The sequence below is a fragment of the Mytilus edulis genome, chromosome 6 (genome assembly GCF_963676685.1).
Source record: "Mytilus edulis chromosome 6, xbMytEdul2.2, whole genome shotgun sequence".
Classification (NCBI taxonomy): domain Eukaryota; kingdom Metazoa; phylum Mollusca; class Bivalvia; order Mytilida; family Mytilidae; genus Mytilus; species Mytilus edulis.
This window is the reverse complement of record NC_092349.1, coordinates 39,936,614-39,962,381: the sequence shown is the minus strand read 5'-3', so window position 1 is coordinate 39,962,381 and position 25,768 is coordinate 39,936,614. Positions and strand designations below refer to the sequence as shown.

Below are 25,768 nucleotides of genomic sequence, written 5' to 3'. Positions count from 1 at the left end.
TCATTTAATACTTGTACTAATTATGTATATATATATATAGCATTTGATAAAACAAGCAAAATAATTACAAATCTGTCAAATACAGTCCTATATATGTGTTTTTACAGTTCTAAAATACTGTTGTTTGAGTGTAGGGTGGCAGCTGCTTTAATGCTTGAATTTGTGTTTAGTAATCAAAAACACTCTTTCATTGTATGATGTTTTATGGGTCAGTGAAATTCATTGATAGAAACCTTTTTTGATACTTTCGTTGTTTTTTTCACAACTATTTTTCTAAACCGGCAATGAATAGCTATATATAATCTTCTTGGCTATTTGTGTTGTTGGGTTGCTGTCTCATTGACAAGTATCTTTCATAGTTATAACATTTTGACTGCACAATTTGATCTTGAGTTGACTTAAATTAATGTGACTTTCAACACTTTATGTCAAACTTAAATTAATGTGACTTTCAACGCTTTCTGTCATGTGTACCAAAAATGGTCTTATATGTTTTTTTAACATTATCTGTTATTAAGAAAATAATTGTATAACATTGCTTTAACCAGGTGCTCTGCAGGGTGCAGCTTTATATGACCGCAGAGGTTGAACCCTGAACAGTTGAGGCAAGTATGGACACAACATTCAACCTTCATAAAGCTCTGAATTTGGGTTGTGATCAAATTTTTGACATAATATCAGTTTTTGACACAAAACATACAAATCTATTGTGCAACATTGTGCAATTAAAGATTTCTTCTTTAAACTTTTAAAAGATTTGGAATTTGAGAAATTTTGGGGAAAAAAACTACTTCCACCCCCCTTTTTTCTGCAATTAGTCCAAAACCTGACATTTCTTTATACATATTTTACAAGTAGTGTAACAACATTAACGGTACCAATTTTCCTGCACCAGATGCGCTTTTCCACAATACATGTCTCTTCAGTGATGCTTGTGGCCAAAATATTTGAAATCCAAAGCTTATATAAAAGATGAAGAGCTTTAATCCAAAAGGTCCAAAAATTATAGCCAAATCCCCGAAAGGAATCAGAGCTATGCATGAGGGAGATACATTCCTTAATTTATAATAATTTTTAACATTTTGTAACAGCAAATTTTAATAACACAACAAAAATCCGTATTTTCATGACAGTACCAAAGTACTGGCTACTGGGCTGGTGATACCCTCGGGGACTAACAGTCCACCAGCAGTGTAATCTAAACATACCCAAAGTTGTATGTTAACTGATTTTGAATTACCTCCCTTACACTGCTTTTAAGGGGGTTCGCGGGTCTAAATCATTTATTTAGGATTTCTCTATATTTTTCTATAAATGAACTTTATCTTATAGTTAATAGAAAAATAAAATAAAAAAGTAGGGTCACCGTTCATTTGCACTCACAATCTGCCTTCGAAAGAAGCATACATTTGTGTAAAGGCGGTTTTTTTCTGTTGAAGTAATAGGAGAAATAAAGGCAATATTGAAAGAAAAAAAAGAAATTTATTACAGAAATCGCTGAAATTTTACAATAATTTAGTTTAAGTACAGCTTATATGGAAATTATATTAAAAAAGATAGGTCACCGATGAGTTGAAAAAGATATTTCAATTTTAGAGCCAAAAAATGGCATTTTTCCACCAAAGGGAGATAATTTGGAACTTTTTCAATGATACATTTTGAAAGTCATCTGGGGCCAACACGAATTGATTGCTTTGAATGATTTTTGTACCATATGATAAAGTAACAACTACAAAAGGAAATAAAAAAAAATTGTAATGAAAAGCAAATGTTTGATTTTTTTCTGAAATTTTTATAGCCTCGAGCCTCCTTAAATTGTTTTAATTGTCAATTGACTAGAAAAACCTAGTTTTCCCCTTTTTTTGCCCTTTTGCCTCTAATTCCAAAACATTTTGAGCAATAACCCCCCCCCAAAGTCAATACTAACCATCCCTTCATGGTATGGAAACTTGTGGTATAATTTCAGTGAGATTCATACACTTAAACACAAGTTATTGTTTGAAAACTACAAAAATGCTTATTTTGGGCCCCCTTTTTGGCCCCTTATTCCTAAACTATTGGGACCATAACCCCCAAAATCAATCCCAACCTTCCTTTAGTGGTATTGAACCTTCTGGTAAAAATTTATAGAGATCTAAACAAAAGTTATTGTCCGGAAACTAAATGTGTCTTCTGACGATGACGACGACGCAGACGACAACATGATACCATTATACGACGCAAATTTTTTTTTACAGTCGTATAAAAACAAGTGATTTTCTTTATAGTTTAACTCATTTTGCATGACAAAACAAAACCGTAATTTTCAAGGCTAATGGCTATAATAATTTCAAAGGTGGAATCTTCAGTAATGAAACTTCCGTAATTTATCACCTCATTATAAAATTATTACTTGATCACAGCCATAATGCCTAGGAGACCTTACATCAATTCATAAACTGAGTATAATTAACTGAAAATAAGTTAACATGGGCAACTTTTATATGTTACATTTGACTACTTTATAATACACATTCATTTTTATTGAATCAGCCAAATAACATTTTGTTAATATTTATTCATAACTACACCATAGCCATACTTGATGTGCAGATAATCAACCATAATATTTATAGGCAAAAAAATATATACTTCTTGCCAAAAGTATGGATCTCAATCACATAAAATATTTAAGTTATAGGATAGTTCTTAGGTCTACTTTATTTTCATTTAATAGGGGATCATGTTGCTTAATCAACATGGTCAACAGGAGCATCCAATAAATTTAAAAAAAAATAAAACATTTAGGTTGGTTTTAGTTCCTTTAAAAATGCCCTGTACCAAGTCAGGAATATGGTCATTGTTATATTATAGTTCGTTTCTGTGTGTATTACATTATAACGTTGTGTCGTTTGTTTTCTCTTATTTTTGAGTGTAAATTCACATTGCGATAAGACGTGTCACGGTACTTGTCTATCCCAAATTCATGTATTTGGTTTTGATGTTATATATATATGTTATATTTGTTATTCTCGTGGGATTTTGTCTATATGTGTTACATTTTAGTGTTATGTCGTTGTTCTCCTCTTATATTTAATGCGTTTCCCTCGGTTTTAGTTTGTTATCCCGATTTTGTTTTTTGTCCATGGATTTATGAGTTTTGAACAGCGGTATACTACTGTTGCCTTTATTTAGTTCAACTGAGGTTATTAAATATTCTTTTCTTTTAAAAATATGAAGCATGTTTATCTATTGTCATGAAAATTCCTAATAAAATAAGTAAATTTGGCTAATTTAGTCCTAATAATTGAATAAAGTAATATCAATTTTTCGTGAAAAGTTATTTACATCTAATCTAGCTCCAATTAAGAATTGTTTGATACGCCCTCTTAGTGATTAATACACATGAGTAATGTAAAGTTAATTTTCCAAACATTTTATCATTGTGAGTAGATAATAATAGCGGCTCTAAAGAGGCTGTGTCGCTCACATTGTTCTATGTGAATATTAAACAAAGGAAGCAGATGGTATCATGACAAAATTGTGTTTTGGTGATGATGATGTGTTTGTACATCTTACTTTACTAAACAGTCTTGCTGCTTACAATTATCTCTATCTATAATGAAGTTGGCCCAGTAGTTTCATTGGAAAATGTAGATAAAAATTTACAAATTTTATGAAAATTATTAAAAATTGACTATAAAGGACAATAACTCCTTAGGGGATCAATTGACCATTTCGGTCATGTTGACTTATTTGTAAATCTTACTTTGCTGAACATTATTGCTGTTTGCAGTTTATCTCTATCTATAATAATATTCAAGATAATAACCAAAAACGGCAAAATTTCCTTAAAATTACCAATTCAGGGGCAGCAACCCAACAACGGGTTGTCCGATTCATCTGAAAATTACAGGGCAGATAGATGTTGACCTGATTAACAATTTGACCTGCTGTCAGATTTGCTCTAAATGCTTTGGTTTTTGAGTTATAAGCCAAAAACTGCATTTTACCCCTATGTTCTATTTTTAGCCATGGTGGCCATCTTGGTTGGTTGGCCGGGTCACCGGACACATTTTTTAAACTAAATACCCCAATATTGATTGTGGCCAAGTTTGGTTCAATTTGGCCCAGTAGTTTCAGGAGAAAAGTTGTGTAAAAGTTAACGATGACGGACGACAGACAACGAGGGACGACGACGGACGACGGACGCAAAGTGATGGGAAAAGCTCACTTGGCCCTTCGGGCCAGGTGAGCTAATAATTCTGTTTTCAAATATAGTCTTTCTCAAAAAAATCAAATGCTTTATGCAGCTAGTTTCAAGCTTAATTTCTCACTCAAGCATTTGTCTTAAAAGTTTGAAGTTTCTGGAATAAAGTTGAAGTTATGGTGGTCTGTTTTTGTGTTTATGCTTTTATCTTGTGTGTGTTTGTGTTTGGGTATTTTGCTAACAGAAAGTAAATGACTGACGAAGCTGAACACACATCACACAAATAGCATGTTAAGACAAAGCTTTGTTTGTAGTTTTGAGATCAAATATGACAAAAGTTGCAATGAATATAAGGTCAGGGATAAAAAAAAATAATCATATGCTTTGAGAAGTTACTCATCCTACAAACAAGAGAAAATAATATTGTATTGATATACATCTTGTCACAACAAATGTTCTTAGTAAGTATCAAATTGTTTCCAAAATTCAATTACACAAAATTGTTCTTTGAGTGTACAAAGAATTCACTCATGCAGGTAACTTTAATTTGTAGTTTTAATCTGTAATCAAACATGTACACAAAACAAATTTTAATACTCTAAATTAAGAAATTTATATGTGAATTTATTCCTGCAAATCATTGACCACTGTCAAACTGTGAAATCTAACTAATGCAATCAGTTACAACAATATCATGAAGGAAATATGTATACAAGTTTTTATCATTTGTCGCAAAGAAGGCATTAATAAAACACCACAATAACTTCTGATTTTACAATACATGAACCTTGTTGTTAGTATGTAGGTAGGAGTCCTAGATGTCAAAAATGTAGTACAAAAAATAAATGTATAGGTTTTTCAAATGTTTCTATATATAATTTATTAATGATGAGCACATGCAAAGACAGTGATATATGTCTTGCTTTAAATTCAACAGGTGTGTTTCGTGAAATTACCAGTTTGAAAAAATAGATTTCACTGTTATCCTTACATCTCAACACCCCAACCCCTTGTAAATCAAATAAGTTTCACAGTCAAATAGTCAAATACCTAACCAGTAATGAACCATTTCTTGTGGGATTATATTATCTAGAACATGAAAGGTTAAATAGTACAATTGACTGCAGAAGACATTCAACTATTTTTATCAGTTTTTATTTGGCCAGTTTTATTCAGTGATTACATATGGCTTGTATTCTCGCATAAAACTGTTAATACCTTTTGGTAGCAAAGGAGTATCATTTTCTTTATATAGGAGTCCACAAAATAAGTAATTAACTTGCCTTCTATTCTGATTGTTTTTCATGAAATTGTTTTTCATGAAATTTTAACCAGAGCAATAAATTCACTCAAACTGTTCAATTTTTAAGATTGTTTGAATGACAAAGAAATTAATTAATAGCATTGGCATTATAAAATCTACTATTCAAATCTTAAATGATATTGTAGAAATACACTGAATTTGTTTTACGAAATATTGAGTAGAAAGCAATTCTTGTTTCTTCAATGTAAAAAAAAGGTATTTTATCAAAATAGGTATAAAATGTTGTATAAGGTATAATCTGTAGTTGTTATAAGTACAGATGAATGAGAAAGTGGGACCATTACCTCGCATACTCTCATTATCTGATGAATCATGAGGGTCATCTCCTCGGCTACTTTCTGTTGCACTCATTTGTCCAGCATATGAACTGCTTGCATTACTAGGTCTGCTTTCTTTGGAATGATTATAATACTGCCCACTTGTTGAACTTGCTAAACTTATGTTGTCACTCTCTATCAAAAAATAAAACATTTAAGAATGTATTCTTACAGGAATTTAACAAACATTTACCAAAGTTAGTAAATGATTAAACATACATTAGGTGGATATAATTATGGTATAAAGGATTTATACATCCAGTATTGTTTGATGCATATCTGCCTCGGGTGATGTGTTAATTACACTGAGTACCTTAATTCAACTACCTTATTATTTTTCTTGGCAGTAGCTATCTAACTTCAAATGCCAGGTATCTCAATTTATTAGCAGTATCAGACCACCAATTCAAAATCAAATTTTTATAGCTTTCTTCCTATATTACCTTATGTTTAACTTCAAAGAAACAAGGTATGTCTTTCAAAGCACAATTCTTATTTCATTTTGGTGTTTTTATAGAATATTTTGGAAACTTGAGGTTACACGGTTACTAAAGCTTGTACACTGGAACAAGAGACTCTCAAACCCTAAATCACTCACCTATAATTGTTTGCTGAAATCTTTCATCAATGATTATTTATAATTTTCTAAATAAACTAGAGGCTCTAAAGAGTCTGTGTCGCTCACCTTGGTCTATGTGAACATTAAACAAAGGACACAGATGGATTCATGACAAAATTGTGTTTTGGTGATGGTGATGTGTTTGTAGATCTTACTTTACTAAACATTCTTGCTGCTTACAATTATCTCTATCTATAATGAACTTGGTCCAGTAGTTTCAGCGGAAAATGTAAGTTAAAATTTACAAATTTTATGAAAATTGTTAAAAATTGACTATGAAGGGCAATAACTCCTTAGAGGGTCAATTGACCATTTTGGTCATGGTAACTTATTTTTAGGTCTTACTTTGCTGTACATTATTGCTGTTTACAGTTTATCTCTATCTATAATAATATTCAATATAATAACAAACCAGATTCTCCGGAGGGCGCAGCTTTATACGACTGCAGAGGTTGAACCCTGAACGGTTGGGGCAAGTATGGACACAACATTCAACCTGGATTCAGCTCTGAATTTGGATTGTGATTACATAGTTGAAACAGCACAGGTTTCGAACACAGAATGAATGTGGTCTAATGAACTTAAAATATTTTTTTTGCCTTTGAGCAATTCACTATGCTGTTGAATATTAATCCTCTCAAAAAAATGTTTGAAGATCTGAAATGAGAAAAATTTAACACCCTCCTCCATTCTTTTTTCACATCCCCCTTTCCCTTTTTCCAAAACTGATCTCAATTCAAATTTCTAATGGAGTTTGTAACAATAACTACTCATTTAAATACATCATAAAATATTAAATATAACAAAAGGTGCTTGTTATCACTGAATGGTAAAGATTGTTTTAATTTATCAGTTGGTAGTAAAAGTGAATATACATTGTATATTGTATAAAACAATGATTTAAGTTGTTTCAACTACTATTCTGGACAAAGAAAGATAACTCCAATCAATTGAAAAATTCTTGCTATTGCACAATATTGTGCAATTAGATATTTCTTGCTATTGTGCAATACTGTGCAATTGAAAATATTTGCTATTGCACAATACTGTGCAATTGAAGATTTCTTGCTATTGCGCAATACTGTGCAATTGAAAATTTCTTGCTATTGCACAATACTGTGCAATTGAAGATTTCTTGCTGTTGCTGAATACTGTGCAATTGAAAATTTCTTGCTATTGCACAATACTTAATATAATAATTTTGGATCCTGATTTGAACCAACTTGAAAACTGGGCCCATAATCAAAAATCTAAGAACATGTTTAGATTCAGCTTATCAAAAAAGCCCAAGAATTCAATTTTTGTTGAAATCAAACTTAGGTTAATTTTGGACCCTTTGTACTTTAATGTAGACCAATTTGAAAACGGGACTTAAAATTAAGAATCTACATACACATTTGGATTTGGCATATCAAAGAACCCCAATTATTCAATTTTTGATGAAATCAAACAAAGTTCAATTTTGGACCCTTTGGGCCCCTTATTCCTAAACTGTTGGGACCAAATCTCCCAAAATCAAACCCAACCTTCCTTTTGTGGTCATAAACCTTATGTTAAAATTTCATAGATTTCTGTTAACTTATGCTAAAGTTATTGTGCGAAAACCAAGAAAAATGCTTATTTGGGCCCTTTTTGGCCCCTTATTCCTAAACTGTTCAGACCTCAACTCCCAAAATCAATCCCAACCTTCCTTTTGTGGTCATAAACCTTGTGTTTAAATTTCCGTGATTTCTATTAACTAATACTTTTAAAGTTATTGTGTGAAAACCAAGAATAATGCTTATTTGGACCCTTTTTTGGCCCCTTATTCCTAAACTGTTCAGACCTCAACTCCCAAAATCAATCCCAACCTTCCTTTTGTGGTCATAAACCTTGTGTTTAAATTTCATTGATTTCTATTTACTAAAACTTTTAAAGTTATTGTGTGAAAACCAATAATAATGCTTATTTGGGCCCTTTTTTGGCCCTTAATTCCTAAACTGTTTGAACTAAAACTCCCAAAATCAATCCCAACCTTCCTTTTGTGGTCATAAACCTTGTGTTAAAATTTCATAGATTTTTATTCACTTTTACTAAAGTTAGAGTGCGAAAACTAAAAGTATTCGGACGATGACGACGACGATGACAACGCAGACGACGCCAACGTTATACCAATATACGACCAAAAAATTTTAATTTTTGCGGTCGTATGAAAACAGCAAAATTTCCTTAAAATTACCAATTCAGGGGCAGCAACCTAATAAAGGATTATCCAATTCATCTGAAATTCCAGGGCAGATAGATGTTGACCTGATCAACAATTTGACCTACTGTCAGATTTGCTCTAAATGCTTTGGTTTTTGAGTTATAAGCCAAAAACTGCATTTTACCCCTATGTTCTATTTTTAGCCATGGCGGCCATCTTGGTTGGTTGGCCGGGTCACCGGACGCATTTTTTAAACTAGATACCCCAATAATGATTCCGGCCAAGTTTGGTTTAAATTGGCCCAGTAGTTTCAGAGGAGAAGATTTTTGTAAAAGTTAACGACGACGGACGACGGACGGCAAGTGATGAGAAAATGAGTGGCTTAAAAATTCCATTTAAATGTTTTTATGTATCTGTCATATTTTCTAAAGTAGGGGCTATGTTTCTTGATGTACAAGGAAATAAATTACAAATTCATACTAGATACTGAGGATTAATTAATTTTCATGGATTCCAATTTTCGTGATTTGCGGAAACCTTGCACTTTAGTGGATAAGTGATTTCGTGGTTGTGCCATACAATTTGGATACATTTTAAAGGAATGTGTATTTAGTTAAACATTTAAATTGTTTCGTGGATTTTACAGATAAAAGATGAATTTTAATATTCAATGAATAACAACTTTCCTATAGACTTGTATACAATTGTTATCAAAGGTATCAGGATTATAATTTTGTACATACAAACCATGTCAAAACCACAAAATTAAATATCCACGAATATGCAAGTTTCCCATAATCCACCAAATTTGGTACCAACCAAAATTAATGAATTCACAGTATTATGTAATACGCATGCATGAAATTCACTTATTTACTATGTAATAGGCATGTATGAAATTCTTCCTTTCTGAGACCTTGTCACAGGCGGGCCAAAAACAACAACTTTGTGATTTCCCCAAAAATTATTTATATTATATATTTAACTATAACCATTATTATTTTGTAAGTTAAACTAAGTATTGTATTTTGTTTAGTAGTAATAAGCATTATGTATAAGTTTTATAACTTTTGGTTGTAGCAAACTGAAGTTAGAGAAAGGAAACAAAAAAATCATTAATTTTTCCTTTTGTAAAGGGGCATAACTCTTGAACAGTAAAAGTGATGCCATCAAAATTCAAACTTGATCTGTATGTTATGGTAATAAGCATTGTGTATAAGTTTCATAACATTTAGTTGAATCTAGTTAGTTAAAGAACACATACATTACTAGCTCTGACTAACAGTTTGAAACCTATGGAAATTTGTCAAACTATTGATAAAATAGGTATATGGTATATACTCTTCAATATTCAATTTCCAGTAGGAATTGAATACCTTCAAATGTATGAAAATATTCTGTTTGAGATTTTCCAATCTGCTAAATTGAGTAATATTACTATTTTAGAATTTGTACCTGAATCCCTCATTTTTCCTGTTTTCTTTTTACCAATACTGATCTCATCCTCTGATTCACTTGTGGACTCCTGCTCACTGCTCTCGCCATTATTTGCTAAAAATATAAAATGTATATAAGGGTCACTAACTTAATTTTGGGGTTTGGATATATTAGCAGTTTTCTCTTGAAAGGCATGTGTTTAAATTTGGTGTATGTAATTTTGGTGCATCGTCCAATTGATGTGTTTAAATTTGGAATAACAGAAGTAAGTAAGCTCATTTCTTTTTGCCTTTATATACCTGTGTATTTATTGACAAAAAATCAATGACCAACTCAAACAAGAAACATGACAAAGTTAACTTAATGAAGGAATCAGAAATGCATGCAATTGCATATAAAAAAAAATATATTCGGGTTCAAAGCTGAAAGAAAATATGAAAATAAAATTTGAAACAATTAAAATCACTTTTTAAGTAGAATATTTATTTTTACAAATATCATATGAAATAAATTTTTATCAACTCTATTGCAGTTATATGTTAATCTATTCAGGACCAAGGATATAAATTTTAATAGTTATTCCTCTGACAGTACATGTTAATTAATGAAAGATAAAAGATTACATATTCTTATCAGCCCATTCTTGTTCCCAATAAAAGAGTGTAATAAGCAATAGCCTGGTATATTTATGACAAGGGTGAATAGAAATTCTTATATATTGTGTTTTCTTCACAATTTCAGAAAATTGTCAATTAAGTAAAAATGATATGGTGTTGCTGTCTAAATTCTGTATCTGGTATCTATTTGCAGGTTTGGCTATAATGTTTATTAAATTGTAGGATATATACAGATGATAAAGTAACATCAAATATTTTCCCCAACAATTAACATAATGATATTGTTGTACAAATATGCAATCCAATTTTTAGTGTTTGCTTTATTTTTGAGTGTTCAAATTTTGGCACTCTCAATGGAGGCACAAATAAACCAAAATAGAACAACAACCAAAATACATGATTTACATTTTTTTATTTGAATTCATGCATAATTTTGGTATTTTTCTACTTTCACTTTAAAGTGTTTATTACTATCTTTGACTATGTTTCAAAATATTGTGAACTTGATAACAATTAATGATAGGTGATTGGAGCACTTTGATCTCTTACTGGTCACAAGTATAAATCTATTAATGAAAATGAGGTGATTGGAGTACTTTGGTTTCTTACTGGTCACAAGTATAAATCTATTAATGATAATGAGGTGATTGGAGTACTTTGGTTTCTTACTGGTCACAAGTATAAATCTATTAATGATAATGAGGTGATTGGAGTACTTTGGTTTCTTACTGGTCACAAGTATAAATCTATTAATGATAATGAGGTGATTGGAGTACTTTGGTTTCTTACTGGTCACAAGTATAAATCTATTAATGATAATGAGGTGATTGGAGTACTTTGGTTTCTTACTGGTCACAAGTATAAATCTATTAATGATAATGAGGTGATTGGAGTACTTTGGTCTCTTACTGGTTACAAGTATAAATCTATTAATGATAATTTTTCGTAGGGATGAGATATTGTTTACATCTTTACACATCTTGCTGCTTTGGTATGCTGTATATGATAGATTCTGAATAAAGATAGACTCATTCACAATTTAAACACCCCTTGTTATTATGAAAACCATAAATAGATTATTGGCCAAGAATGATATGAACAAATCATTTCCAAAGTTATATAAGCAGATGTCTATTTAATAAAAGTACAAAACTGAAGAACATTAAACACAGTGCTTGTAAGCACCGATGGGTAAAGATTGTTAAAAAAAGTTTCAGTGAACATTGCATTGTATAAAGCATTGGTTGTAGTTGTTGTAATTGTTAAAATAATTTTCAAAATTGGAGTTATCTTCCTGTGTCCATAATTGTTGTTGGTTAAAATTAATTTTTAAAATTGATTCAACTACAACATGTACAATAATGATCAAATAATTCCAAATTAAAATATTTTTTTCTAACAATTATACAATTGATATTTTTTAAACAGATATAAGATTCCCTTTGTAATGGAGCATAACTCTAGAAAGGTTTAAGTTATACCACCAGAATTTAAACTTGATCTGTATTTGGAGGTAATAAGCATTGTGTATGAGTTTAATAACATTTTGTTGAGGAGAACCGAAAGAACCGAAACAAAAAATTCAGCATTTTTGCATTTGAAATGGGGCATAACTCAACAACAGTGAATAAGACGCCACCAAAATTCACACTTGATCTTTCTTTTATGGTGATAAGCATTTTGTATAAGTTTCATAACATTTGGTTGAGGCAAACTTAAGTTGGGAAATGGAAACTAAAATTTTTGCAACTTTTCCATTTATAAAGGGGCATAACTCTAGAAAAGTTAAAGAGACGCCACTAAAATTATTATTTGATCTGTGTTTTGCGATAATAAGCATTGTGTACAAGTTTCATAACATTTGGTTGAGGTAAACTTAAGTTAGAAAACGGAAACTAAAAATCTTGTAATTTTTCCATTTATGAAGGGGCATAACTCTAGAACTGTTTTAGTGACGCTACCAAATTCAATATCTGTTTTTTGTGATAATAAGCATTGTGTTAAAGTCTCATAACATTTGGTTGAGCCAAACTCTAGTAAGTGAACAATACCAATTTTGGGACATACAAACGTACAGACAGACAAGGGTAAAACTTAATGACCCCTCTGATATGGAGGGGGCATAAAAATCATATTATAGTTGTGTTTACCCTGACTTGGTCTACCTGTACTCCAAGTATTGTACTGTCTGGTTGATCCAGGTCTACTTTTAACAGACCCTCTGGTCTCTTGTCCCAATCTACTAACTGCATATTTAGAGGGTCCTGTCTTTTTCTCTGGAAGGATATATTTTGGTATACCCTTAAAAAACCATGCTCCAGATCTTTTCCATACCTTAAATTATTAACAAAGAATTATAAAAGTTAAATGGAATTTCAACATGAACTAAATATGCTTGTTTATGCTTAAAGACGAAAAAACAGAGGCTACCAATCATTCACCTATCCAAAATTGAAATAGTAGGCAAAAGTCACAAGTTACTTGAAGATAGTAAAAAAAACTTTAATTAGGAATCAGCCAAATATTTCTGTCATGTTTGTATTAAATGGATCGTGTATACCTATCAGTTTTGCTATTAATAGTTTTTACTTATTTATCATATTTTTCAAGATTAGAGGCTATTCTTGAAAAATAAGTTCACAATAGTGCACACTCTGACATGACTAGCCTGTATTACTGACCATTGATTTTTTATTGAAAGTCATAAAGATTATTTTAATACAATTATATCATAAACTTAACATTTGTAAAGATTCATGAGGTCAAGGTCAGATATACATGTATCTGGTTAGATTTAGACCTTCAGATACACCACAACAATTATTCCATATCCAAAATAATTAGTTGATCTATTGCTTATACATGGTAATTGGAAAACAGTCAAAACACAAAAACTTTTAATTGCCCAATGAACCATATATAAGGGCTCTCAAGAGCCTGTGTCGCTCACCTGTATCTACTTACTGTTTTGGGAATCATGTTAAATAAATTGAGAATGTGAAATGATGTGTCCCTATGGACACATATAATACCCCCTCTTGCATACAATTTTATAAAGGAACATAGCTCAAGATCAAAAATAAATTGACAGCTAATTACCTCAAGACAATACAACATTTCTTTATACATAATTTAAAAGCAGTGTAAGGGAGGTAATCCAAACATATAATTTGTTCTTTTTTAATTGTCCATTAAGCAGTAAACATTTTTCCAACTTTTTTGGCCCTTATTCCTAAACAGTTTGACCCATAACACCCCCCTCTTTAAAAGCCAATCCTAACCATCCCTTTGTGGTATGGACACTTGTATAATTTCAGAGAGATCCATACACTGTTCCACAAGTTGCTGTCTGGTAACTAGAAAAATGCTTATTTGAGCCCCTTTTGGGCCCCTAATTCCTAAACTGTTAGGACCAAAAACCCCATAATCAATCCCAACCTTAATTTTGTGGTAATAAACCTCATGTTTAAATTTCTTTTTACATTTACTAAAGTTATTGTCTGGAAACCAATTGTCTTCTGACGAGGAGGACAACAACATGATACCAATATATGACTGCAAAAAAGAGTTTTCATGCATTAAAATGTATTATCTAATTAAATTGACAGACATACTGAAATCAATCAAATATAATTTTAGTCATCATTTTTTTTTTTATCAATTCTGCTTTTGAGCATACATAGAAATACACAACAATTTGACCTGTTTCTGTTGCACACCTGACATTTTTTATGTACAACAGTTAAATGAAAAGTGCATGAAATAAAGAACAATGAATCTAACATTTTTAATAAAAAGATATAGTAAAGGATTTTTCATTTATTGGCTACAATTTTGTATTTCTTCCAATAAAAATATGCAAAAATATCTCAAATTATCTTCATATTTGTTTTCAAAAAGTAGTTGACTGGTTTTGATCCTTACTTTTTTTTTTATTTTTACATGATAATTTTTTTTCTTAAAGCAAACATATAATTTAGGGCACCAATATCTATTACATTTGCTTTTATGCATACATAAAAATATACCATTTCACCTATTTCCATTACACTCCTGTTGAACAATCATAAAATGGATCAAAACTATAAAAGATTGTGTTTTGTATTATATTTATACTTTCAAAGATTCATATAATAAATAGTCTTTTATCTTTAAGAAATGAGAAACAACAAACAAGGTCATTGGTTAATATTCCAAAACTATAATTATTTCATTTAAATTAGTTCCTTATTATGAATCAACTACTTTACCTAAAACTACACATAGGTATTTATAATGTCAAAACCACATTGTCCTATGACACAACCACATTAAATAATAATGGTGAAATCATATTTAGTAAGAAAAAATAAGTAATGATGATACCATATTGAGTACCCAGGTTAATATCAAAACATTGAGCAATGATGGTACCATATTAGTTAATTTTAATAATATGCCAGACATTTTTTAAACTAGATAACCTAAGAATGATACCATGTGAGTTGAGGTCAATTTTTTCTATTAGTTTCAGAAGATAAGATTTCATTTAAAAGCTAAGAAACGAAGACAGAGGTAGTCAAGTGAGGGCAAAATCTCACACTGAAGCTGTTGGTCAGGTGAGCTAAAAACCAACAAGTCTCAAAACTTCATTTGGTGTAAACTTAGTGACATAACCAGGAGGTCAAGTCTCTAAAATATTTCTTTATTCTACATACCTCTCTGTTCTCACTACAAATCTTACAGAGCCACAGTGGTTGTTTATTACTATTGTATGTATCTATGCCACACTTTACACAAACAGCCTAAAAAAGAAATTGTGTGTGTAAATAATTGATGATGGATATCACAGATAAGGTTCCCTACAACTAGTCAATTAAACACACACACCTACCTTACTGATGTGGATGTCAAGATCTTTGTATCACAATATGTCTAAAAGGATATGTATCTAGGTCTTGGTATGGTTCTTTTTTTGTGTAAAGCAATACCACTCATTATTATCTTCAAAAGTATCAGAAAACAAGAAGTGGATGTTAAAGAAATATAGAAAATCAAAACATTTTTAATTTAATACTTTTATTCACATATGTAAATAAAGATATTTTGGGATTGGAAATTTTTATTAACGTATAAAAACATATTATCTGTAGCTTTGTTGTACCTGTAGGGTTGAACATTCTTCATTAGAGTCTGCAATGAAATACTGAGTCTCCATGTCTATAAAATCCATTCTGTGTTACACTATTTGTTTGATGTTCATTTTTTGTACTAAAGAATAAGTTGTAAGTTTTCTCGTTTTGAATTATTTTATATTTGTCATTTCATGGCCTTTATAGCTGACTATATGGTATGGGTTTTGCTCATTGTCAAAGGCAATACCATGACCTATAGTTGTCAATGTCTAAGTCATTAGGTCTCATGAAGAGTTGTCGTATTGACTATATGTTATACCACATCTCCTTTTTTATATCTTATGCCAAAAAGTTATAGAAAATCCAAAATCAGCTTATTTAAAATACTATGCTAATATGAAACATAAAATATTATTACTTACTGATTTACAGTCATCACAGAAAGTAGGAGAAGCTCCAAGTAAGCCAAACTCATCACCACATAAAATACATTGAGAAGAACCATTACCCATGGCGTTCTTCTTCATATTGTCTAATTTATCAACCAGTCGACTGCAAAATAAACACACATTAAAGCAAAGGAAACATCATATCCTGTAACTATCTCAATGGATATAGGTTGCACTTTGTAAATACAGCTGTTTCTCAAACCATGCCTCTTTTGGGGAATTATATAAAATACATAGATAACTTGATTTGTTGACATACTGGTTCGCACTTATGATCTCTATGTTTCATCTCATTGAGACATAACTTGGGAATGTTACCAGTATAAAACATACTATTGCGGTGAAAAATGAATTATGAAGTAGGCATTTCCTGCACATTTCCTGATTTGTGATCTTAGTATAACAAGTAAAATAAATAGAGATAATGATGAGTCTGTGGGACACAGGTGATGATTATGATTGCATTTATTATTATAAAGAATCATAACTCCACAACATTAAAAGTAACCTCACCAAAAATTTCAAACTAGATATCTGAGTTATGTGGCAAGAATTGTGTATAAATTAAAATAAAATTTAGTTGATGCAAATTAAAGTTTGAGAAAGAGAAGCGATTTTGGGACATACCTACTGATAGACATGCATACAGAAATACAAGGGTAAGAGTCAAATGCCTAGTTCACACATTTACGAATTACCTTGCCTGATCCACTACAGATTAAATCTCACAGATGATACTGGAAAAGCAGTTTCATTAGTCCAATACGGATCCGATACAGATGCACAACAGTTTGACTACAGGGTTTGGTATTACTACCACGGTAATTAAGGACAAGGTTCATTTAGCAACATGAGTGATACAGGTTTTTACGATGAGACACAGGTTGATTTGGAAATGACACAGTTTAGTATGCAAAGACACATTTCTGGGCTTATGTACTGTAGATAAACAGTGGTTTGCTACCGTATGACTAAGGGTTAGTAAGGGTAACAGTATGAATGAGAAAGGTCTGAAACTGAATAGTACAAACCACCACATTTTCTAAAAGCCATTTATCATTTCTATACTTGCGATTTATCATTTCTCTATGTCAGTGAATTGTAGATTCTTGTCATGTTATGTTAAATATATTATTTATCTGTCTGTCTGTACCATGTGTTGGTCTTCGCAATCCTTGGACCTATGAGTCTATGACATGTAGCAATTCTTGATTATTTGGGACTATTCTTACAAAGTTCTCGAATGTAAACTGGATTGTTTGCACAAAATTCAGTCATGAAGGACTCATACTCTGCCTTTGGTCACCTCTATGTGTGCAATCAAGAAGCTCAACCACTGCCCTGTCATTTTGTGACTTATCAATATCCTATCACAGCCAAATAATTACAAGAAGCAGTTGTTGATCATTCATGTTGGATTATGTTATGTATACCTTAATGGCAAGACAAAGAATTTGTTGGACCCTATAAGTAGGGAGTATTTATACAGAATCCTTATGTAAGTTTATCGTGGACAGTAATATTCTGTATCTTGTCGTGTTGTTACATAGTAAAGACGTACACACTGTCAGAACCCTGACTGATCCCTACCTACATGAATTGTTACGTAATGAAATCGTGTTGTTCCTGACAAACTCTTAACATATCCAATTGTATCCTCAACAGATACGTGGTGTAACCATACTAGTACATAGTTCTCTGGAACTAGCCATAGTAATCATTCAGGCATACGAATAAGTATGGGTTAATACAGTTTTGATAGGGACTAAAACAATTTGTATGTATTATACGGTTTAGTAAGGTTTACTATGGTTGTTTGATCCCTTGTCAAATTTTTTGCATGTTCAAAAATTGTCAAGGATATATACAAGTACTATATGTACTACCTATGACTACGACTACAATACAGAAAACTATGGACTAAATAAATACAGATTGCCACAAATGATCCCGGATCGTATCCTTGGCTAATCCGGCTTGAAATCAGTGAAAGTGTGACCTAGGCGGCAGATATTTATTCACTAATGTTGCAGACTTGAAATGATGAATTGTTTACGGTTCTTAAAAACATTGAGTTTATGACAAAAATCAAGTTAAATATCATCAATCATTGTTTATATGATGTCCAACTGATTACCATGATTGCCTCTTTTTACTAGATCTTATAATAAGGGATTTAAATTGGGATACGACAAAAAATGTATGGCTGGCTCTAATATTCTTGAAGGCCCTGGGTGTACAATGACATTATATGGTGAAGATTCTGAAAAAGATTTATAAAATATTGATTACCTGTTGAGGACTAATGAGTACATGCAGTGTCTATATATGAAAAAGTTCATGTTAAGCTAAATTAAACCCACCAAAACATGATGGACTTACAAATGAACAGACAAACTCCCCAGCAGTATAGTATTTAACAACCACTTCTAAAAATTTGTGAATTTGTTTTGTTTTCGTTTTTTTTTAATTTTTTTACATCAAATCTATCATAGAGTTATATTACAAAAGGATTTTTTACCCAATTCTTTCCTGTTCAACCTGCTCTATATATTCAGACTTTGATATAACATTCATAATATGGTCTTGTTCCTCCATACTAAGTTGTTCTCCTTTATTAAATTTTGTAAACTTTTCTGTATGGACAGACCATCCAGTTCCAAGTCTACAATATAAAATATTTAATAACATATATATATATATATTTTGTAATGCCAAATTTTGCTGATATCTACAATACTGCTTTTTCTCATAATTAACAAATGTATTCCTTTATAGTTTGAAAAATATTTGTTTACCTATATTCTAAATCTTTTTGCTATCCTGGTTTTGTGGTACAAATGTAATACCGTACACCTTTGATTGTTTTTATAAATCTACAGCCATCTAATATATATATCCATCAATTAATTTTTTTTTTATTTGCTCTTACTTTTCTCCATATATATCATGTATAATAATGTAACTTTTGAGAAATAGCTGATGAATTTCATTTCTCCCTCCATTGCAGCAGAAATAATAAAGAGCTGCATCATCAGTGCATGATATGTCACCATTAAGACTTAAATAGTCTTTGTGCTTTAAATGAATTGATGTGATCAACTTGAAATACTTCTCACTAAAACGTTTACTACTCACAGTGGTACCCCTAATGAAACAAAACATGAATAATTGGGCTCTATTACGGTAGAACAATACAAAGATTTTTTTGCTTCCAATCACTGACCTTTAAAATGCTGTAACTTTCTTATGAATGCATAAAAAATGATAAATGAGGTACATATATATAGTTAGATAAAAGATTAATCTTTTAAATGACTGCAATATTTTAAGATTTCGTTTAACTATACAGAAAATTTAAACGAAATCTTAATCAACACATCATGGGCTTCAAAAGGGTGTCTCAAATTGTCCCTATGGTATTTCATTCTCTCATAAATCTCTAATTAGTGTAAACATCCTTACCACATAAAAGAAGATAATGTTTAATTAGGTGTAAAATTTGTTCTACACATTCTATCCAGGGGCGGATCCAGCCATTTGAAAAAGGGGGGGTTCCAAACCCAAAGTAAAAGGGGGGGGGGGGGGGGTTCCAACTATATGCTCCCATTCAAACGCATTGATCGGCCAAAAAAAAGGGGGGTTCAAACCCCAGAACCCCCTGGATCCGCCAATGCTATCTAAAATCTAAGACAGTCCCTTTTGTAGATAATGGTCACAGGAACAACATGCAGTGATGATTCCACTATATAGTTTAGGGCCGCTTAACGGCCCTTAAATCGGCCAGCGGCCCCCCCAAAAAAATGTTTGAAATATAAATTCCCAATTCAGGAAAATAAAACAGAAGTCGGTATTTCCGGAAAAGTTTCCGTTACTGATTACAGCAAGTATAATTGCGTGAACCCCTGAGTTTGTCGTTAAAGCGTAGTAAAATCCGGATAAGAATGCTGACTATGATCGCATTTTATTAACAAACGATTTAATTATGTCAACATGAGGTAAACAATTTTGGCGGCCGGATTCAATTGCAGTTAAAATGTTATCGGAGTTTTTGGTCTCGTAAAAGTAGATCGCTCAGCAGGTTGATCAAAAATATGCTTTTTGTCAAAATGGGTGTCAAAACAGACCTCGGCAAAGAGCAAATTCAAGTTTTCAAATTTTGATATAACATATTGATGAATGAATTTTAATGGTAAGCAGATCGCTCAGCAGAGCCGGTTATGTAATTTGATTAAAACTTGTTTTGTAAAAGAAATTATTTTATATTTTGCACTTTTTTCCGCAAAAGACAAAAGTTTGAGCGTTTTTGAAAATAAGTTGATGATAGACCATTCATGAAATGAGACCCCCCCCTAAAATACGATGTCATCATTATGGAACTGTTTCAAAAGATATGAAAATGATCCAAATAATTTTAAAGTTCACTGGTTCAATTGCTTTAAATATCTTATCAATTCAGCATATATATATATATATACTTTTGTAATTGCTTTTCTGAATTCGACAATTGGCCAGTTCTATTTGAAATACATTTAAATCAAGGTAAGTTTATAAAGATGATCTGTTGAAAAAATACCCAATGGATGATTTTTTTTCACAGGTTAATATGGCAAGCCGTTTTGCTATTTAATATAACTTCAAAATATCTCATAAACTTTATAAGATATCTTATATAATAGTTCATTAGATATTTGATATAGTTTGAAAGATATCTTATAAAGTAAAAGTTTATAAGATATCTTATATAGTTCACAAGATACCTTAAATACTTTATGAGAAATCTTATACTTTATAAGATATCTCATATAATTTTCTTTATCAGATATCTTATAAATTATATAAGATATCTTATAAACTATATAAGATATATTATATAAAGTATATTTGTAAGATATCTTATGTAAAGTATATGTAAGATATATATTTTAAAATCGATATTGGATATCTTCTATATTATATAAGATATCTATTTTATATAAGATATCTTATAAAAAATATTATTTATGATATCTTATATATTAGAAGAAATAGTATTAGAGATATCATACATAAATTATAAGATATTTCATATAATTTTCTTAATATGATATCCAATAAATTTTATAAGATATCTTGTACAAAACATATTTATAAGATATTTCATATACTTTAAGATATCTTAAATAAATCTTATATGTTATATGAGATATCTTATATATTACATAAGATATCTTATATATTATGAGATAATTTGAAATTCGAATAAATAGCTTAACGGCTTGCCATAGGTTTATGTTAGCTGGTACTTGTGGTATATATGTTTTTGTAATAGGCCTCGTTTACCAAAGTTAAGATCATAGTGCATCATATGCAATCATATTCATGTATTACAACTTCCCTGGTCTGAATCCAATAATTTCTTCCATCAGTGTACAGGTGAAATTAACTTAATATTCATTTTCCGTTTTTACAGGAAAAAGATCTTATTTCGTCTTAGATTGTATGCATAAAAAATTCCCAATTGGGATAAAATTTCCCAATTTGATATTCAAGGGACCCATTTGAAAACACCTGGAATCATCCCTGAACATGTAATAAAATCAACCCTCTATGAATACCTATGCAGGAGCTAATTTCAATTGAAAGTGAAAATTTGGTGAAAAATATTTTAGACACAGTTAACATTATAATTGCATTATTGGTTACATAATTGTACGTATGTTGCATAATACTTACATTGCATTAATTTGAAAGAGTAATCTGTTAGCTATTCATAACTACCACTATTATAAATTTTCAAGCATTATTACGAAAGTTACAGCATTTTAAAACTTAGGAGTTGGAGTTATAAAATCTTTGTATTGTGCTACATTTTGTACCTTAATTAGGCTGCCTCCAGTTTAACTGTGGCCTTGATTTTTAAACAAATAAAATTCTATAATCATCCAAAGTGAAAACTGGACAGTTTTCAACAATTTTTAACAAAAAAAGTTCCATTGCTACCCAATGTCATACGAAAATTTTAAAATCAACAAAAGGGAGCTAAATATTTCATAAACAAGCCATAAAAATTTCCATTAACCATGTAAACTCTTGTTTCATTTTGTAACCTTGGCAACCATGTTGGTGGGTAGATACAAAAATGTCAGTTCTTCTGTTTATCAAAAAAAAAATGTTCATACATTGTGTTTTTTAGTATAATAGATATAAGAAGATGTGGTATGAGGGCCAATGAGACAACTCTCCATCCAAGTCACAATTTGTTGACTCACATCAAACAGTAAGCTAAACTGTTAGCACAGCTATGTCAGGGGAAATCAGATGTGCCAATGCTAATACAACTGCAAACCAAATACCATTGACTTTTTAAAAGTTGTTTCCTTTAAACAAACTTAAAACATATTATAAACTTATAAACTAATACTATGTTAAATTTCAAAAGCCATAACTATTATAAATGGATTTAATTCTTTTTAATAAAGAAAAATTACAAATTAAGTTAAATTTTTGTTCCTGTACAACATTTTTATAACAGTTTAGGGACTTAATAATGTCTCTCAGAATGCTTGACTTTGCAAATAAAATGCTTCTCTGAGCCATTAGCCTGATAGTGTTAGGGCAACTATGAACACAATATTCAAGCTTGATACTGAATTTGGATTGTGATCAAATATTTGACACAAAATAAATGTGATCAAAGATCTTAAAAATCTAATGCACAATACTGTGCATACAAAGATTTCTTCTTGAAACTTTACAAAAATTGAAATTTGAAAAATTTTGAAAAAAAATTATGAACCCTTTAAAAAAATTGAGGAAAAAAAATCCACTACCCAAACTTATTATCCCCCCTCCCCTTGGAGCAAATACCTCTTATCTAATTCGCAGCCTTCCCTTTGAATAATGGAACATTGAAGTACAATGTTAGAGAGATCCATACATTTAAACACAAGTTATTGTCTGGAAACTACAAAAATGCTTGTTTTTTGGCCTATTTTTGTCCCCTAATTCCTAAACTGTTGGCAAATATGTACTATAACCCCCAAAATCAATCCCAACCTTCCTTTCTAGGTATATAACCTTGTTGTAGAATTTCATAGAGATCAATTCACTTAAACTAAAGTTATTATTCGGAAACGAATTGTTTCTTTGGATGACAATGCAGATGACGACAGCATCATCATGATCATAGAATTATATGAAATCACAAACTTTTGCAGTCTTATAAAAACATTATTTTAGCATGCAGGTATACAGGTTGATATAACTCAATACTTAGTTCTATAGTGAAACCAGTTAATTATGTATACAATTTCTTAACTTAAAATAATTCCAACCACATTTTTAATGTTAACTTGGACACATTAAATCTGAACTTACTTTGCTCTGAGTGAAAGAACTCTGTCATTAGGACACACCCACTTGTCCATGCCACTTGTTGTTCCAAACTCTCCCATAAGTTATGATAACATTGATGAAAGTTGATCAGTCAGTACTAGGATGATATCCCCTAAAACATGCAGAAGGTTTTAAAAACATTTATATGTATGTTATACATTTATATATTTGAATATATTTTTCATCCTACAAAATCTTGAAAGTTAATTTGAAAGTTGAAAAAAAAGTCTAAAACTATAATTAAGAATAATTCAGCCCAAAACACATGTAAACTGTATTAAATTAAAAAAAATAATATTTTTATCAAGGTAACTATCTAATGAATTCATTTAACTGGTAAACCACAGGTGTACGTATATGTGTTAAGCATAGCTCTAAGGCTCAGATAACCCATACAATGTACCATAATGACATATAGGATATTACTTCAAACATAATGGTTGTATAATATGGACTCATCATTTTTTGTTATTGAGAATTCAACAGTGAGAATATGGAATGTCATTGTTATAATGTATCATTTGAGTCTCCATGACAACAAGAGTAGGAAAATTACATCAAATTTGAATTTATTTTATAAAAATGATGATATCCTAAGGCTCACAACTGATGCAATTTATAAACTAGATACCAAAAGGAACATTCAATTAAGTTTGAAGGTATTTGTCCAAGACATTTCGAAGTAGATTCTCGGAACAGTGTACGGTGACAGACAATGACAATAGCAGATGACAACGGATGGCAAGTGATAGCATAAGATTGCATAGCCCTCAAAGTGCAAGGTGAGCTTAACTAGACGCTCTCAATAGCCTGTGTGGCTCACCTCGCTCTATATACATGATATGCATTGTCAACAATGGATATTCTTCAATATTGCAGACAAGAATAAACTGTAATTAATGATAAAATTCTGTTATTTTTTGTATCTTATATTGCTGATCATTGAAGTCTGTTTACTTTCTCTCTATCTTCATGATCTTTTTTGGTTTCTGCTCCAAACACAAAAGAGGGTAATAACCAGGTGCTCCGCAGGGCGCAGCTTTATACAACCCCAGTGGTTCAACCCTGAACAGTTGGGGCAAATTTGGTCACAATATTCAAGCTTGATTCTGTCTGAATTTGGATTGTGATCAAATTTTTGACATAATATAGGTTTTTGTCACAAAATTAATGTGGTCAAAGATCTAAAAAAAAGGAAGCCCTTCAAAAAAAGGTAAACAAAAAATCCCCCCAACCAACTTTTTGAAACCCCCTTGGAGCAATAACCCTTAAACTCAATCCCATGCTTTCCTTTGTAGTATTGAACATTGTAGTACAATTTCAGAGAGATTCATACACTTTAACACAAGTTTATTGTCATGATTGTTTGGAAACTACATGTAGAAACATGCTTCTTTTTTGGCCCTTTTTTTGCCCCTTATTCCTACATATTTTGGGCAGTTAACCCAAAACTTAATCCAGCCTCCCCTTTGTTAAATTGTACATTGTGGTACAATTTAAGAGAGATCCATACAATTACACACAGTTTATTGTCTTGAAACTAGAAAAATGCTTGTTTTGACCCCTTTTTGGCCCTAAATTCCTAAACTTCGGCACCATAACCCCTAAAATGAATCCTAACCTTCTACTTGTGGTTTTAAACATTGCGGTATAATTTCAGAGCAATTGAAATACTTCTACACAAGTTATTATCTTGAAACTAGAAAAATGCTTGTTTGGGCCCCTTTTGGGCCCCTAATTGACCTAATCGGTTGGGACCTTTGTCCCCAAAATCAATCCCAACCTTCCTTTTGTGGTATTGAACTTCTGAAAAAATGTCATGAAGATCTATTCATTTAAACTAAAGTTATTATCTTGAAACCAATGTGTCTTCGGACGACTATGACGCAGACGACGACATCATACCATTATACGATCCCAAAATTTTTTTGGGGTCGTATAAAAACTCATATAAAGAGTAACAGTCTACTAATTATATCAGCAAAATTTTACTTGTTAGTAGGTCTTGTCTTGCTAATCATTTTTGATTATTTAAGTTTCTATCTATTAATACAAAATCTATCTTAACTTTTATCATGTAAGGCAAAACGGGAAAATAATTGCAAAAAATCATACTTAAAGGGCAATAACTCCAGAAAGG

The 25,768-nt window shown here is 31.0% G+C and overlaps 1 protein-coding gene across 13 annotated transcripts in view; it reads right to left on the bottom strand.

The window, feature by feature from the left end:
- LOC139529096 (rabphilin-3A-like) overlaps positions 1-25,768 on the bottom strand; it is a 112,036-nt gene that overhangs the window by 69,148 nt on the left and 17,120 nt on the right. For 8 of the 13 annotated variants that reach the window (XM_071325360.1, XM_071325365.1, XM_071325362.1 and 5 more), the window contains 7 exons: positions 23,611-23,740; positions 18,773-18,916; positions 16,225-16,354; positions 15,386-15,472; positions 12,839-13,022; positions 10,090-10,185; positions 5,798-5,965 (listed from right to left, as the gene is read on the bottom strand). In XM_071325360.1, the coding sequence (XP_071181461.1) occupies positions 5,798-5,965; positions 10,090-10,185; positions 12,839-13,022; positions 15,386-15,472; positions 16,225-16,354; positions 18,773-18,916; positions 23,611-23,687 (886 nt within the window). In that variant the 5' untranslated portion in view covers positions 23,688-23,740. The remainder of the gene's footprint in view (positions 1-5,797; positions 5,966-10,089; positions 10,186-12,838; positions 13,023-15,385; positions 15,473-16,224; positions 16,355-18,772; positions 18,917-23,610; positions 23,741-25,768) is intronic. The other 5 variants (XM_071325367.1, XM_071325366.1, XM_071325369.1 and 2 more) reach the window with 1 other exon arrangement.